Below are 17,256 nucleotides of genomic sequence, written 5' to 3' on the forward strand. Positions count from 1 at the left end.
GGTCCCCGGGCTCCGCACCCGCCGCCCCTCCCCCTTCTCCAAACTTTCTCCCAACTTCCCGACCTGCTCAGCTCGACGCCCCGCTCCGCTTCCCTCATGAATTATTCAGCAGCGCGCGCTCCAATCAGCACGCCCCGGCCCCCTCGCCTCGCCCGGGCTGGGGGGTAACTCCCCCCGCCCCCCGCGCGCCCCTCCCTCCCCGGCCAGGCGCCGCCCGGCCCAGCCCAGCCTGCTCGGCCCCGCGCCGCAGTCCCCTCCCTCCCGCTCCCGTCCCCGCTCCGCTCCCACACTCCCTGCCGGCGCGGAGCGCGCTCAGCCTGGCGGCGCGAGCAGCGCCACTCCAGGGAGGGGGGGAGAGCGCGAGCGGCCGGCCCACCCCCAGCCACCCGGGGCGGGACCCCGAGGCCCCGGAGGGACCCCGACTCCAGCCACGTCTTGCTCTGCTCGCTCCCGGCGCGGCCGCTGCCAGGACGCCCCCGACCTCCCGTCTGCGCGCGCGGCTGGGACGCGGGGCCACACCTGGGCGCCGCCACCGGGTGCCCGGCGCGCCCGCATGGGCCCGCGCTGAGGGCCCCGACCGAGTTCAGCGCGGGGAGTCGACGTCCACCCGCTCGGGAGGGGGGGTTTAGACCTGGGGGGGCTAGCGCCCCCCAAACTCGGATCCGATCCAACCAGAGTGAGGCGGCGCCATGGAGCTCCGGGCTCTGCTCTGCTGGGCTTCGCTTGTAGCCGCTTTAGAAGGTGAGTTTCCTTGGAGTCACCCCGCCACTTCTGGGGCCCCCCGAAGATGGGCCTCGGGGTGGAAGGGCCGACATCTGTCTCCCCCAAACCCGGCACCCCAACAGCGAACAGTCCGGACCAATAGTGCTAGCCCGGGAGGGGGGCGGGGAGGAGGCGGCCCAGCGGGGAGTGGAGTTTTCTTTTGTTTGGGAAAGAGATGGAGGCGAGCTCTGTCCCGGGACATGCCCCGGTCCCGGCTCCCCACACTCTTACTCCTGACTCCAGACGCCCTTGGCAGCCTTTCCTTTTCTCTCCAATTTTCTACTCCAGTCTTCAAAACTCTCTCCAAAGTTTCTGTCCCCTCCTCCCACCTCTGCCAAACAGGAGGAAACATTTCTGGAGGAACAAGAAGACAAGGCAGAACTTTGTGCTAGCCCATAAAACTATCCCCGCCCCCCCATTCCGGAGCATTCACACCTTGACCCTACAGTTCCACACACCGCCGTGGGGATGGCCACCTTCTGCACTCACACTCCAAACCTCCAAATCTCTCCCAAAGCCACGGCCCCTGCGCCAGGGAGGCCCCTTCCCTGGTTTCCCCAAGCTGCACCCCAGCCCTTTAAATGCAGTCTAGACCCTGCCCCAGTCCCACCAGAGTCCTTTCCTCTAACCCTAGGCCGGCAGAAACTGACCTACACAGCCCTACACAGGGGACCGTGTCCCCTGAACTCAGCTTAACTGCTGTCTACTTGTCTCTCTTAAACTTCTAATTTTTCTGCATCCCCCCACCCCAGCCAAAATGTTACTTTATCCATGAGTCTCTGCCCTCCCCCCAACCCCTAGAGGGGGAGCCAAGAGCTCTGTAAACCCTCCTCCCATGGCCCTAATCTCCTTTCAATGAGCTGCCTCCTTCCCCTCCTTCACTGCCTGGAATCAAAGGGGTCTCTGGGGAGTGGGCCATGGGGGGCTACTGAGGAGAAGGAATCAAAGGCAGTTAGAAACCCCTCTCCCCCAGGCTGGGCAGTGCTGCTCTGGGCTGGGGATCAAAGGCTGGGTGTGGGGGAAGAGGAGAGACTTGCTGGGCTCGGGGAAAGATGGGGAAAGAACTGTGGGAGAGAGAGGGGAAAGTAAAGCAGGGAGAAAACCCATTGGGATGATGTGTGGTGAGAGAGAAAGAAAGATGCAAAGAGGAACAGGGAGTAACTTCTAATTTCTATTACCTCAGTGCTTTCCGGGCCCGAGGCCCATGCTGAGTGCTTTATGTTTTCATGGTTCCAACAACCCTGTGGGTGGGATGTATTGTTGCTCCCATTTTACAGATGAGGAGACTGAGACAAGAGTTCAGTCTTTTATCCAAGGCTCTGTGCCCCAGGGATGGTGAAAGGTGGGAGGCAGAAAGCAGAGTGACAGTCAGAAAGAGAAATGGAGGTGGATGGAGAGCGGGAGAGAGAGGTGGGAGGCAAAAGAAGTGACAGATCAAAGAGAGAGGGTGAGAGAAAGTGAGCCGCTCAGAGCGCCCGGGACAGCCTGAAACAGAGACAGTGTATAAATTGGAGACAGGAAAACACTATCAAGTCTGGAACAATGGAGGGTGGAGACGGCAGCCTCTATCCGCCCCCTTCCCAGAACCCGGGCATCCTGTCCCCAGCGTGCTGGGCTGTCTCCCGCCACCCATGGGGGCCCAGGCCTTACCCCCCAGCTGCCTGGCCGGGGTCCCGCCTGACCCCTTGCCCTCCGTGGACATCACCTGGTCCCTGGGAGGAGGCTGCCTGCCCACCTGCCTTCCCTTCTCTCCTGCAGCTCCCACCAGGGAGGGGGGCCCTGGTCCCAGGTGTGCTGCTGGCTCCCCTGGGGGCCCCCTCTCGGCTCCTCCCAGGGCAGGCCTGTAGCACCCCACCCACAAATCTCCGAGGGGATTCCCCTACCCTCCTTCCCCCCCTCCTCAGCTGGGGGCGGGGGGCGGGGGGCGGCTGTGCAGTTTCTCCTAATCCCCACCTTCCGCCAGAGCCGCGCCCCTCTCCTCCCCAGAGAGAGGCCGGAGCAGAGCCAGGTGTGCTCACCCCCCCATACACACACCCCTAAAATCTCCTCCCCTTTTCCTTCCCATAACCAAATCCAGATGTGAGGCCTCTGCACACAGGGGCCAAGGGCAGGAACCCAAGCGTCCTGGCCTCCAGCACTTCCTCCTCCGAGGGCAGCTAGCTGGTGGGGAGGGAATGGGGGGTCAGGGCTGGGCCTCAGGAGGTCAGCACCACCTTCAAGGATCTGAAGGGCTGGGGTGTTTGGTCTGAAGGGGGGTGGGGACGGAGGCAGCACGTCCTTTGGATTTGGGAACGGACTGCAGAGGCTGAGGCAGGCCCTGGTGGGAGGGGTGTCCCTGTATCCCACCTCGGGGTCAGGGTCAGGTCTGGGCTCTAGCTTAGCCCTTTCTGAGCTGTTTGCCTTTTTCCCCTTTCAGCATCTGTGTCCCCCCTTCTCCTCTGGGGCACAGCAGTTCACAGAGGCCTAGATCTGGGAGTCCCGAAGGTCAGCTCCGTGCCTGTCAGCTGTCAGGGGCGGGGCTGGCACTCAGAAAAGAGGCTGGGAATCTGGGCTTGCTGGGGGGGCAGAGGGCAGGGCTCGCTCCCCTCCTCGGCCTGTCTGTCTCAGCTCCCAGGGGTCTGGGCTTCCTGGTGTCTCTCCCAAGCGCTCACTGACTGTGTCTGTCTGTCTGTCTGTCGTAGAGACCCTACTGAACACAAAACTGGAAACTGCCGATCTGAAGTGGGTGACATTCCCTCAGGTGGAGGGACAGGTAAGAGCTGGGGCTTGGAGAGAAACCGAGGCAGGGGGTCCACCTGTGCTCCTGCTTCCCAGGCCACACACACACACACACACACACACACACACACACAGCCATCGCAGCAGCCGAAGCAGGTATCCTCTGAGCCCTTGCTCTCCAGGGGTCCCCCCAGCCCCTCGTGGCTTTATGGCACTGACCTTCACCCACCCACTTAGCAGCCCCCAGGCTGAGCTCCCTTCTCCCCGCAGTGGGAGGAGCTGAGCGGCCTGGATGAGGAACAGCACAGTGTTCGGACCTACGAGGTGTGTGACGTGCAGCGGGCCCCGGGCCTGGCCCACTGGCTGCGCACGGGCTGGGTGCCCCGCCGGGGCGCCGTGCACGTGTATGCCACGCTGCGCTTCACCATGCTGGAGTGCGTCTCCCTGCCACGGGCTGGCCGCTCCTGCAAGGAGACCTTCACCGTCTTCTACTTTGAGAGCGACGCGGACACGGCCACGGCCCACACGCCAGCCTGGATGGAGAACCCCTACATCAAGGTACCCAGGTGCCCCAGGCCAAGGTGGGGTCTGGGGCCGGCCTGTGGTCTAGAGGTGCTGGGGGCGAGAAGCAAGAGGCCCGGGTCTGAGGAGGGAAGAGGGTGGCCTGCTAGGTGGAACAGCCGCTCTACTCCATGTGCTGGGGCCCCCCTACACTTCCCCATTCTCTGAGTACACTTTGCCCCTTTACAGCCCCCCTGCCTTTGCACCAGCTTATGCCTCACCCTAGAATGCCTTCTCTCTGCCTCTCCCACCCAGCTCCTCGCCTTGTAACTTCCAGCTCCGAGGTGCCCCCCGGGACGCCTTTGCTCATGTGCCCTGCCCTGGGGTCCCGCCTGCCGTAGCACTCATCATACTTTTAATTTATCATTAGCTCATCAGCGTTGCCTTCATCTCTGGCTCCTTGGCGTGGAGTCCAGGGCCTGGTACAGCGTGGGTGTTGATAAGTGTCTGTAGGATGAGTGAATGCACAGAAAGGGGGTGCGGGACAGTGGCTGGATGCACCATAGGAGCTCGGCGGGTGTTAACGGACAATGTTGGGGCCTGCAGGAAAGCGTACGTTGGGAACGGTGGAGAGAAGGTTCTGGAACAGGAGCCAGGCAGGTCAGGGAGAGGGTGAGCTGGGAAGAAGACAGTCCAGCGGGGTCCTGGGGGAGTGGAGGACAGCGGCAGTGAGTCTCTTCCCCAACCTGGCAGGTGGACACAGTTGCTGCTGAGCACCTGACCCGGAAGCGCCCCGGGGCCGAGGCCACCGGGAAGGTGAACGTCAAGACGCTGCGTCTGGGCCCGCTCACCAAGGCCGGCTTCTATCTGGCCTTCCAGGACCAGGGCGCCTGCATGGCCCTGCTGTCCCTGCACCTCTTCTATAAGAAGTGCGCCCAGCTGACCGTGAACCTCACCTGCTTCCCGGAGACCGTGCCTCGTGAGCTGGTGGTGCCCGTGGCGGGGAGCTGCGTGGCCGATGCCGTGCCCGCCCCTGGCCCCAGCCCGAGCCTCTACTGCCGGGAGGATGGCCAGTGGGCTGGGCAGCCGGTCACGGGCTGCAGCTGCGCTCCAGGGTTTGAGGCCGCCGAGGGGAATACCAGGTGCCGAGGTGAGGGCCAGCACTTCCCCCGCAAAGCTTGCCCATGTCTGCAGGAGGCCTGGCTGGTACCCTGCTCTTGGATCCACTTCTTAAATTTCCGTTTTAAAAGTTCTTTATTCTCCTGGGCACTCAGTTACTGGAGGGTGTGTTTTCAGGGCCCCCAGCACAGTTCTGAGCTCTCCATCATTTCCACACTCTCCTTCTATCTATGTCCAGTTCCTTTCTGGGCTGTGGGACTGTCCTCAGGGCTGGGGGACCTTATTGGACTCAGAGGACAAAGGCTTCACGGTCTGTAGTCTTTTTCATTATGGTTTCGTCTAATTTACTGATATTGAATTCTCACATAGCCTTTTCTCCAGAGCAGAATTTCTTAACCTGGGTTTTGTAGATAGAATGTAGGGGAATCTGTGAACTTTGGTGGAAGGGAAAAAAAATGACCACTTCTTTGCACTCATCTTTACCTGAAATTGGCCACTCCTCTTATGGAGTGTCAGCCACAGCCCAGCGGTTGAGCAGGACCTGAGACTTGGGCCCCATTCAAATCCTGGGTGTTTTCACAGCCCATTAAAGATGACGCAAGACTAGCAAAATGTTTTTCGCTCATGGTGACTTCAGTATTTCCTCGCCTGTCAGCCTTGCCGCTGTACCTTGTTAGTACAGAAACACACACGTTGCTGTGTTGCAAAGTTTCTTCATGTTTTGATCACTGTATTTTTAGTTATTTGGTTTTCTTGGTAATCTGTATTTTGTGGTGTGCATTTAAAATCATTCCTCGGAGCAGGGGTCTGGGTTTCACCAGGCTGCCGTGGAGTGGCCGGGGGTACACGTCAGGGTTCAGACCCCTGGTCTGGAGGGAGGTCTTCTCTTAGAGGTGCGGATTCTGAGCTTCTCCCTCCCTGTTCTCCCTTTTGCACCTCATACAACTTTAATAGCTGCCGAATGTCCTTTTTTTGGTCCCCATCCCCCCCCACCGCACTGCTGAATGTCTCTGATACAAGTTTCTGATGGACGCTTTCTCGCAGCCTGTGCTCAGGGCACCTTCAAGCCCCTGTCTGGGGAGGGGTCCTGCCAGCCGTGCCCAGCCAACAGCCACTCCAACACCATTGGCTCGCCCGTCTGCCAGTGTCGCATCGGGTACTTCAGGGCCCGCACAGACCCCCGAGGTGCACCCTGTACCAGTAAGTAGCCAGTGACCCCTGGGGTGGACCCCCGACCCCAGTCCCATCCTCCCACACCTTCCTCCTCTTGACCCTGGCCTGGTGCCCGGCCAAGACAAGACGTCAGTGTGGCTGCCTGTCTGTCCCACTGCCCGTCCCCTGCCCGTCTGCTCAGCCTCTGTCTGACGTCCTGGTCTCCTGCAGCCCCTCCGTCTGCCCCGAGAAGCGTGGTTCCCCGCCTGAACGGCTCTTCCCTGCGCCTGGAATGGAGTGCCCCCCTCGAGTCGGGAGGCCGAGAGGACCTCACCTATGCACTCCGGTGCCGGGAGTGCCGCCCCGGCGGCTCCTGCACGCCCTGCGGGGGAGACCTGACCTTCGACCCCGGCCCCCGGGACCTGATGGAGCCCTGGGTGGCCATTCGTGGGTTGCGTCCTGACTTCACCTATACCTTCGAGGTCACCGCCGTGAACGGGGTGTCCTCCTTAGCCAGCGGGCCAGTTCCATTTGAGGCTGTAAATGTCACCACTGACCGTGAGGGTGAGACTGGGGGCTGGGGGCAGGGGGCAGCCTGTGGTCGGATGGGAGAGGCGTTGGTGGGAATGGCTCGCGAGGGATATGGACAGTCTAAAGGCCTGAGGGGGAAAAGGCAGCAGCTGGGGAGTGGGATCCCCAGGAAATATAGCGGGTCAAGGCCTTTGGGGCAAGAGGCAGAAAGAGAATTAAAAAGATGCAAAGGTGGGGCTTCCCTGGTGGCACAGTGGTTGAGAGTCCGCCTGACGATGCAGGGGACGTGGGTTCGTGCCCCGGTCCGGGAGGATCCCGCATGCCGCGGAGTGGCTGGGCCCGTGGGCCATGGCCGCTGGGCCTGCGTGTCTGGAGCCTGTGCTCCGCAACGGGAGAGGCCACAACAGTGAGAGGCCCGCATACCGCAAAAAAAAAAAAAAAAAAAAAATGATGCAGAGGTGGACTGGAGAGTTCAGGACGGGGCAGAGAGAGCCACAAGGAATTCCGGAAACAGCTGGGGGACCGAGACAAGTGTGGCCAGTAGAGGAGGAGCTGGGAAAGATGAGAGACAGACCTGCCACGATCAAGGGCCCCAAGGCGTCTGTCTCTTGCAGTGCCGCCCCCAGTGTCCGACATCAGGGTGACTCGGTCGTCACCCAGCAGCTTGAGCCTGGCATGGGCTGTTCCCCGGGCACCCAGCGGGGCAGTGCTGGACTACGAGGTCAAGTATCACGAGAAGGTGAGACCAGGCCCCGCCCCAGGGGTGGGGGTGGGCAGTGGGACCCGCTCCAGGGACCAGGACGCCTGAATTGCAGCCCTCTGCCACGTACTAGCCAAGTGACCTTGTGTCAACCCCTTGGCCTCTCTGAGCTTAATGTCCTCATTGTAAAATGCTTAGGATAGGACTTCCCTGGCAGTCCAGTGGTTAAGACTCTGTGCTTCCACTGCAGGGGGCATGGGTTCGATCCCTGGTCAGGGAACTAAGATCCCGCATGGCACGTGGCGAGGCCCCCCCACCCCCCAAAAATGCTTAGGATAAGGGAACCTATCCCACAGAAGCGCTACAAGGATTAAATGATATAATTAATGCATAACACAAGGCACAGTGCATACATAAGTGAGCACAAAGGCCGCACCTGCCACTCAGCAGGACAGAGATGCTAGGGATGCAGGCCCAGGGCGGGGGGAGGCAGAAAGAGCAGTGGAATCTGGGGGCCCTGGCTCACGGCCAGTCCCCTCTCCTGAACAGGGCGCAGAGGGCCCCAGCAGTGTGCGGTTCCTGAAGACATCGGAGAACCGGGCAGAGCTGCGGGGACTGAAGCGGGGAGCCAGCTACCTGGTCCAGGTGCGGGCGCGCTCCGAGGCTGGCTACGGGCCCTTCGGCCAGGAGCACCACAGCCAGACCCAGCTGGACGGTGAGCCCGGGGAGCCGGATGCGGGTGGAGTTGGCTGATCTGACCAGGCGGGAGGCCTTGGCTCTGCCCTCAGGACCCCCAAAGCCACAGCCCCACGCTTCTCTTTCTCTCAACCACGATGCATTTTGGCCTGGGGATAAGATGTAGAAACCAAAAGCAACAGCTGGGTGTGAAGGCCAGCTCAGCGGCTCTCCAGCTATGTGACCTTTAGCAAAAACTTGACCCCTGAGCCCCAGCTCTCTCATCCAAAAAAATGGAAATATGAGGCCTCTCTCACAGGGCTCCAAGGATTAACTGAGGTGACACTATGATAGATTTTGTATGCTGGCCCAGTGGTTTTCTAAACCTTTGAATTTTTTTAACCATTTTATTGAGATATGACTCATACACCATGATTCACCCATTTAAAATGTATAATTCATGGGCTCCCCTGGTGGCGCAGTGGTTGAGAATCTGCCTGCCAATTCAGGGGACACGGGTTCGAGTCCTGATCTGGGAGGATCCCACATGCCGCAGAGCAACTGGGCCCGTGAGCCACAACTACTGAGCCTGCGCGTCTGGAGCCTGTGCTCCGCAACGAGAGAGGCTGCGATAGTGAGAGGCCCGCGCACTGCGAGGAAGAGTGGCCCCACTTGCCACAACTAGAGAAAGCCCTCGCACAGAAACAGAGACCCAACACAGCCAAAAATAAAAATAAATAAATAATTAAATTTTAAAATAAAATAAAATGTATAAATAATTCATTGACTTATAACATGTTCACAGAGTTGTGCAACCATCACCGCAATTAATTTTAGATCATTTCAGCACCTCAAAAAAGAGATGCTCATAACTCCTCCATTACCTCCCAGCCCCTGGCAAACACTAGTCTACTTTTTTTTTTTTTTGGCGGTACGCGGGCCTCTCACTGCTGTGGCCTCTCCCGTTGCGGAGCACAGGCTCCGGACGCGCAGGCTCACCGGCCACGGCTCACGGGCCCAGCCGCTCCGCGGCACGTGGGATCTTCCCGGACCGGGGCACGAACCCACGTCCCCTGCATCGGCAGGCGGACTCTCAACCACTGCGCCACAGGGAAGCCTAGTCTACTTTTTGTGTCTGTAGTTTGCCTGTTCTGGACCTTTCATACAAATGCAGGCATACGATACGGTCTTTTGGGACTGGCTTCTTTTACGTGGCATGATGTTTTCAAGGTTCATCCGTGCTGTAGAACATATCAGGACTTCATTCCGTCTCGTGGCTGAAAAATACTCCATTGAATGGCTGTGGCACATTTTATCTATCCATTCATCCGTTGATGGACATTTGGGTTGTTTCCACTTTTTGGCTACGAACCTTTTCATTTTTAGCCTTTGGAACCTTCTGTTCAAGTGGAACTTTTTGTGGTTTCCAGTATTTATAACAGAACAAAATCAAACCCACCAAGGCTGGGGAACTTCTTTGCTTGCCCTGAGGGACTTGAGTGGAGCCCACGGGCCCGCCGGGTCCCCCTGATCACCAGTTCTTCTCCAGAGAACGAGAGCTGGCGGGAGCAGCTGGCCCTGATTGCTGGCACGGCGGTCGTGGGCGCGGTGCTGGTCCTCGTGGTCGTCGTCATCGCTGTCCTTTGCCTCAGGTGAGGAGGGCTCTGGGCACCTGGAGGCCCCTGCAAAGCCCCGTGTAGCTGGCCACCTGCCCTCCTGCTCCAGGGCGAGCCTCCCCCAATGTCCCGGGAGTCTGTTTTCACCTGGAACCTTCTCTGATTCCCATCCTTCCCCTCTGGAAACATCGAGATGCGTGACTCAGTTTACCTCTTCTTTCCCATCGGCTACAGGAAGCAGAGCAACGGGAGAGAAGCTGAATACTCAGACAAACACGGACAGTATCTCATTGGGCACGGTGGGTAGGCCCATCCTGGAGGAGATAGGGCTGGGGTGAGAGCTGTGAGCCAGGGACCAGGGCATCTGAATGCAGTGGTGGCTGACAAGCCCCGCGTGATTCCTCAGGTACTAAGGTCTACATTGACCCCTTCACTTACGAAGACCCTAATGAGGCTGTGAGGGAGTTTGCCAAAGAGATCGATGTCTCCTATGTCAAGATTGAAGAGGTGATTGGTGCAGGTGAGAGGAAGATGCCTGGGTGCCCGGGTGGGGGGGAGGGGTGGGGAGAGGGACTGCAGGGCCGTACCTGGGGTTGGGGCGGGGGGGGGGGGGGGCGGGTCAGGAGAGCTGACCCTCGGCTTCCTTCCTGAAGGCGAGTTTGGGGAGGTGTGCCGGGGGCGGCTGAAGGCCCCAGGGAAGAAGGAGAGCTGTGTGGCCATCAAGACCCTGAAGGGCGGCTACACGGAGCGGCAGCGGCGGGAGTTCCTGAGCGAGGCCTCCATCATGGGCCAGTTCGAGCACCCCAACATCATCCGTCTGGAGGGCGTGGTTACCAACAGCGTGCCCGTCATGATTCTCACCGAGTTCATGGAGAACGGCGCCCTGGACTCCTTCCTGAGGGTGAGAGCCCCTGCTCCCAGCTCTCCGCATCCACCCTGTGCTCCCGCAGTGCAACCAAGGAGCTCAGAACCCGGGACAGACAGTGGGTCCTGCATCCCTGCCCCTCTACCCTTCATTCTCCACCAGGGAAGGTTGAGTCCTGGGACTGGTCTCCCTGCGGGGCCGGCTGACCGTGGGATGTGGAGGGGTTGTCATCTGTCCTCGTGACAGTTATTTACTGAGCGCCTCGTTGTGTACCAGCCACTGTACTGGGCCTCGGGGGATAGAGCCGTGAACATCTCTGCTCTTGGAGAGTTGGTGGCGTAATGGGGGAGACTGAAGATTAACAAGTACAAACAAGGTTTCACAAAAAGTAAACATGATTTCAGATGTGAAAAATATTAAACAGGATCATAGAAATGAGAGAGAAGAGCTCATTTTTGCTACCTTAACAAAATTGTATGAATTTTATTATTTTTTAAACTTTCCTATGCATCTTCTGTAAAAAACCAAAACTTTATTTTTTTTGGCCGCTTCACGCGGCGTGCAGAATTTCCCTGACCCGGGATTGAAGCCGCTCCCCCTGCAGTGGAAGTGCGGCGTCTTAACCACTGGACCACCAGGGAAGTCCCCAAAACGTTTTTCTACATAACAAAGTAACATTGCGTTTAACAGAATTACAACAATTCCTTGGTATCACCTAATGCCAACTTGATACTCATATTTCTCTAGTTGTCCCCAAAATGTCCCAGCATCCAGTTCAGGATCAAGCATTGCACCTGTGGTTATTGTTTTGAGCCTTTTCTACATCCAGGACAGTCCCTTGTTGGGGTTCCGATACACTGAAGGGCTGGGCCACTTGTCCACTTGAATGTCTTATCTTCGGGATTTATCGGATTCTTCCTTGTGGGGTCATCTAGCTTGTTTCTCTGTGTTTCCTGTAAGGGAAGCAATGTCTATTAATGTTGTACCAAGTTCAAAATTAAACGTCTGTGGCCAGCCTCCGTCAGGGGGAGCCGTGTACTTCCCGTGGCACCGCATCAGGAGACACAGGCTACCCGGCTGCCAACACGAGGGATGCTGAGGCAGACCCTGGAGCACTGCCAGAATGGTCTGACCCTCCCTTGTGGATACGGGAGTCTGTTCCGTTGTCCGGTTGCCGGAAAGGGAAGGGGGTCTATCTTAGAAGAGATGATGTTTGGGTAGATGAGAAAGCCAGCCATGAGAAGATGGGGGGAAGCGTGTCGGGGGCAGAGAGTAGCAACCCAGAGTGGGCGGGATCCCAGCCTGTTGAAGAAGCAGAAAGGCTGGTGGAGCTGAACCAGGTCAGCAGAGGAGTGATAGTGGATCACGTTGCGATTGGCGGCTGGGCCTCGTGACCTTAGAAATTTGGATGTGATTAGAAGTCTGAGGGGAAGCTTTTCAGCAGGAGAGGGAGGTGATTTGAGGAGATCCCTCTGACGGATCTGGGGGATAGGAGCCGATGCGAACACTGGCGTCATTCAGGCCATGGGGGCTGCAGTGAATGCGCAGAAGTGGTTGGTTTTGGAGGCACAGTCAGCAGAACTTGCTGATGGATTGTAAGCCATGGATGCGGGAGACTCCGAGGTCTCTACCCTGAGCGTCCACCAGCTGAGATGTGAGGCGTGGGGTGGGTGCAGGCTTGGAGGATGGATTCAGAATTCGGTTTCTGAACTCTGTGTTGCTGGCCCTGGAGGGCTGCCGAGGGTCCCCTGCGTGCTAGCTGAACCCAGAAGGTGGGCTGAGTTAACTGTCCATGACTGGTTGGCTTACCCTTTGAGAGGCAACTCTATAAAGCTCAAGGTCGGGCTTTAGACCTTGGTTTTGGTGCTGTGGTCACTGATCACACCCAATTCCTCACTGTGCTCTTGCATCCTGCATACTGTTGGTCCAAGAGGGCTGAGTGAGACTGTGGCAGGTTCAGCACCAACGCATGCATCTCCACCTGTCGAAGGGTGGCTTCAGAGCACGCTCGTAACTGTCAGCGCTCTGTTGCTGTCAAATAAAGAGAACATAGATCAAAGGCATTTGTCGAGTATTTCCTGGATGTAAAGCACTGTACTAGGTTAAATGGAAGAAAATCTTAAAATGTCTCCTTATAATCTAATTACGAGAGACTGAAAGCAAATATTTGAAAGTGGGACAATTACAAGCATTGTGTCACGATACCATAGTAAGAGCTGAGAGAACTCAGGGTAAAAGAAAGGAGGGAGGGACTTCCCTGGCGGTCCAGTGGTTAAGACTCCACACTCCCAATGCAGGGAGCCCGGGTTCAATACCTGGTCGGGGAACTAAGATCCCGCATGCACGACCAAAAAATAAAATAAAATAAACCGTCTATAGATTTCAAATAATAAAATTTAAAAATAAGAAAATAAATTTAAAAAAATTTTTTTTTTTTTTAAAGAAAGGGGGTGGTTTACCTGGGATGTCAGCAGGCCGGTCCTACAGGTGGGTCTGTGAGTTGGGTCTGGGAGGGACAAATACTGTTTAGAACATGGAAGGAAGGGGGAGCGCGGTGGGTGAGCTGTCCGAACCACGCCCCCGCCATGTCCATCTCCAGCTGAACGACGGCCAGTTCACCGTCATCCAGCTCGTGGGCATGTTACGGGGCATCGCTTCAGGCATGCGGTACCTTGCTGAGATGAGCTACGTCCACCGAGACCTGGCTGCCCGCAACATCTTGGTCAACAGCAACCTCGTCTGCAAGGTTTCAGACTTTGGCCTCTCCCGATTCCTGGAGGAGAACTCTTCTGATCCCACCTACACGAGCTCTCTGGTGAGGCTGGGGCACAGGCATATGAACTAGGTTCTTAGGGCCAGGTGAGCAGGGCAGGTTGGAAAGTTGGGAGGCTGAGGGCTTGACAGCTCTGGTCCAAGACAGGATATAAGAGTAGACCTTGTGGGGGCAGGGGGGGGCAGCTTAAGGAACCTGGCTACCAGGTGTCTAGGAAAAGAACAGAGTCGGGGAGCTGGGTGTTTGGGTCCCAGAAAGAAAGGAGGTCTGAGCTGGGGGAAACGCAAAGGTGGGGGGCAGAATGCCTGAGTCCTGTGAGTCCCTCAGCTCACCTTTTCCTCCCCCATCTTTAGGGAGGAAAGATTCCCATCCGATGGACAGCCCCTGAGGCCATTGCGTTCCGGAAGTTCACATCTGCCAGTGATGCCTGGAGCTATGGGATTGTGATGTGGGAGGTCATGTCATTTGGGGAACGGCCATACTGGGATATGAGCAATCAGGATGTAAGTGTCCTACCAAGCTTTCCTGGAACGTCCTCTCTCTTGGGATATGGGGCGGTGGCGGGGGCGGGGGGTTGGTTCTCAGAGAGCTCATCACTGCTTGGTCCTTGAGGTGAGGGTGGCGCTGTGAGGAGCTGATCTCTGTATCCAAGAGTTCAATACAGCCTATCTGGTCACAGAAGGACACAGTGATGGAGGGCAGCCTTGGGAAGTTACATGTCTGGATCATAGCTCAAGCGCTTCTGGGACGTTGAGCCACAGCCAGTGGCCTCGGCCCTGGCCAGGAGCACCCCCCAGAATTGCCCTTCTGGGGGGTGCTATAGCAGCCATCCCAGTATCTGTTAAGTCACCATTTCCCTGGGGTCCTTTGGCAGCCTCGTTTTCCCTGACGTCCTCACCCAGTGCTTCTACCTGTCATTCCAGGTGATCAATGCCATTGAACAGGACTACCGGTTGCCCCCGCCCCCAGACTGCCCCACCTCCCTGCATCAGCTTATGCTGGACTGTTGGCAGAAAGACCGGAACGCGCGGCCCCGCTTCCCCCAGGTGGTCAGTGCCCTCGACAAGATGATCCGGAACCCTGCCAGCCTCAAAATCGTGGCCCGCGAGAATGGCGGGTGAGGACCCCAGTGGATGGGCCCTCTTTCCTGCACTCTGCCATCCCCTGAGAACCTCGCTTCCCCCTGAGAAGTATCCATCCCTTTGGTGGTATGTGGGATGGTCCCTGTCCACCTCTCCAGGGCTGGGCTGTACGTCCCTACCCTGACAGGCTGGTTCTCAGTGTGTCCTCCCCATCCTTGCCTCCCAGGGCCTCGCACCCCCTCCTGGATCAGCGGCAGCCTCACTACTCAGCTTTTGGCTCTGTGGGCGAGTGGCTTCGAGCCATCAAGATGGGAAGATACGAAGAAAGTTTTGCAGCCGCTGGGTTTGGCTCCTTCGAGCTGGTCAGCCAGATCTCCACTGAGTAAGTCATGGCAGGAGATGGAGGTGGGGGAGTGGTGAGGGCCAAGCAGCCAGGAGGGGTGGTGCCTGGGGACCAGAATCAGGCCCACAGTTTCAGCAGGGGCCTTTGGGGTCAACTCCTGGTGCCGACTCTGTTTTCTAAAGCCCCTCCCCTGCCAAAGCAGTAACAGCTGCAGGGGCTGAGAGCCCCAGGATTCTTCCCGGTCAGCTGTGCGCGCCTCACCCCCTTGCACCATCTCAGCCCGGGGCCATCTCGCTCCCACCTCGCAATCTGTATGTATCTTCGTGCATCTGTCTGCATTCCAGACCCTGCTCTCACATTAACGACGTGTCAACTCTGGATGCTTTCCCACCCATAAAAGGAGAAGGTTGGACTAGGTTTTGGAGAGCCTTTCCAGCTTTAATGTTAAATGGTTTTATGATTCCAACGCCTCCCAAATGCTGGTTTTCCCTAGCTGGCCTCTCCCTGGTCCTCCTTTCTGCCTTTGCATTTCTCTCCCAACGACTCTTCTTGCCCCAGGTTTGAATCACAGAAATAGAAGGAATATAAACCCAGACACAGAGGGTCCAGGAGGCCCTTCCTCTCCCTGGAAGGCAGGTCCCGGGCCAGTCTGCCCCACCAGGTCTGGGCATCTCCTCCCTGACTTGCTCTAGCCTCGCCTTGACACGGGTTCCCTGACACGAGCTCTTGCCCTCCATTTCTCTCACCTCTTCTTTTTTCCTTATCCCCGTCTCCCTGCATCAGGATGGGGCTGGGAGCAGTTTGTTTTTGTCCTCTCCCGCCCCTTCCTCTCCACCCACCCAGCTCTTTCTTTCTCTTTCTCTTTCTCTCTCTCTCTCTCTCTCTCTCTCTCTCTCTCTCTCTCTCTCAGCCCGCCCCACCTCCTGCATCTCGACCCCCGCGGGTACCTAGCCCCGCTCCTTACTGCGGCTGCGCAGAACTGTGGCGGCTCCTAAATCCTCTGGAAACTGACTGGCAACTATTGACGTCAGCCCCCTTCCCCGCCGGCCATTCTGATTGGCGGACAGTCCTGAGGCGGGGATGGGGTTTTGGTAGGAGAGCCGCCCGGGAGCCCAGTGGCCTCACCTAGCCGTTCATTCTTCCCCAGGGACCTGCTCCGAATCGGAGTCACTCTGGCGGGGCATCAGAAAAAAATCCTGGCCAGTGTCCAGCACATGAAGTCCCAGGCCAAGCCTGGAGCCTCAGGAGGGTCGGGGACACCAGCGCCCCAGTACTGACCTGCGCCTCCTCGCCTGGCCCCCCCAGCTCTGGAGCGGCAGGGACTCCCACGCTGGGGACACCGCTCCCCTTATTCCTGGGGCAGAATCGGGTGGGGACCCAAGAGGCTCCCATCCCCGGGCCCCACTGGATTGCACTTTGAACCCATGGGGGCGGGGAGCTGGAGAGAAGGGATTTGGGGATTCGGCCGTATGGGAGTGTAGAAATCAGACCCTCCCCAAGCGGGGAACCCCAAACTGAGGGTGTGGGAGCCCTTCCCTCGGGATTGGGTCTGACCAGAGGAAAAGAAGTGCCCAGAATCTGCCAACATCCCGGGGGTGGTTGGGCACAATCCCCACGGCCTCCCTCTGATCCCCAATTAGAGCCCCCAGGTGCCCCTCCTCACCTTGAAGGGCAGCGACCCTGCAGACCAAAGAGAAGGGGGGACTAGCCTGCGAATCGTGAGGCAGGAAGGGGTGGCACGGCCCAGTGACAAAATCATTGGACGTGGATGTCCCAACCTTGCTGCTGTCTCCACCGAATTCGGTTTTCCCTTGTAAATGCCCCTCCCCCATCTGCTGCCTTCATATTGAAGGTTTTTGAGTTTTATTTTTTGTTTTCGGTCTTATTTTTCCTTCCCTTTTTTTTTTTTTATACCGTCCTTGTAACTTTTTGTGTTAGAGGGGAACTGTTTATCGCCTCCTTTGCCCAAGTTGAAACAGGGACCCATCGTTGTGTGTTTCCAGAACAGTGCCTTGGTCACACCACAACCCCAGACATTTCCCTGCCCCCCCAAGTACCCCTAAGCTGTGTCCATGAGGGGGTGTGGGGGGCAGTGGTGTTAGAAACAAGAGACAGACACTGGTGCTTGGAGGGGTTCTTAAATTATATTTAAAACGTTTTGTATAAATAAAAGAAAATGGAAAGTGTCCAGGCTCTGGGGATGATTGGGAGTGGGGTGGGTGGGGGAATAGACTTCTGTGGAGGGTGGGGACTGGTGTGAAGGAGCTTTTGAGCCAGGCTGAGAGGGGTCGGAGGTCTGGAGACGGGGCTGGGTGCTTGGTTCCCAGCCCCACGGTGTGTTTGAGGTGGTAGGGTGGGGGCAGTGGAAGATAGTTATCGGCGGCTCCAGATGGCTCTGCCAATAGCCTGGGGCACCTCC

General features: G+C 57.8%; 1 protein-coding gene across 3 annotated transcripts; it reads left to right on the plus strand.

The window, feature by feature from the left end:
* Positions 1–272: 272 nt before the first annotated feature.
* On the plus strand, positions 273–17,017 carry EPHB4 (EPH receptor B4). Of its 3 annotated transcripts, XM_029221248.1 has the most exons (17): positions 273–741; positions 3,444–3,514; positions 3,751–4,038; positions 4,735–5,131; positions 6,145–6,300; positions 6,484–6,816; positions 7,398–7,522; positions 8,033–8,198; positions 9,708–9,810; positions 10,009–10,073; positions 10,181–10,294; positions 10,428–10,675; positions 13,239–13,454; positions 13,766–13,915; positions 14,336–14,529; positions 14,721–14,876; positions 15,985–17,017. In XM_029221248.1, exons 1-17 carry the CDS (start codon positions 690–692, stop codon positions 16,112–16,114), a joined length of 2,964 nt encoding a protein of 987 aa, XP_029077081.1. In that variant the 5' UTR covers positions 273–689; the 3' UTR covers positions 16,115–17,017. The 3 variants fall into 3 exon arrangements, 2 of the variants coding, with proteins under 2 accessions (XP_029077081.1, XP_029077082.1); XR_003793240.1 differs by lacking the exon at positions 15,985–17,017 and having other exon boundaries at positions 14,336–14,620; positions 14,721–14,826; XM_029221249.1 differs by having other exon boundaries at positions 274–741; positions 3,444–4,641.
* The last annotated feature ends 239 nt before the right edge of the window (positions 17,018–17,256 follow it).

The sequence above is a fragment of the Monodon monoceros genome, unplaced genomic scaffold (genome assembly GCF_005190385.1).
Source record: "Monodon monoceros isolate NGI ecotype Baffin Bay Population unplaced genomic scaffold, NGI_Narwhal_1 Super_Scaffold_13, whole genome shotgun sequence".
Taxonomy (NCBI): Eukaryota; Metazoa; Chordata; class Mammalia; order Artiodactyla; family Monodontidae; genus Monodon; species Monodon monoceros.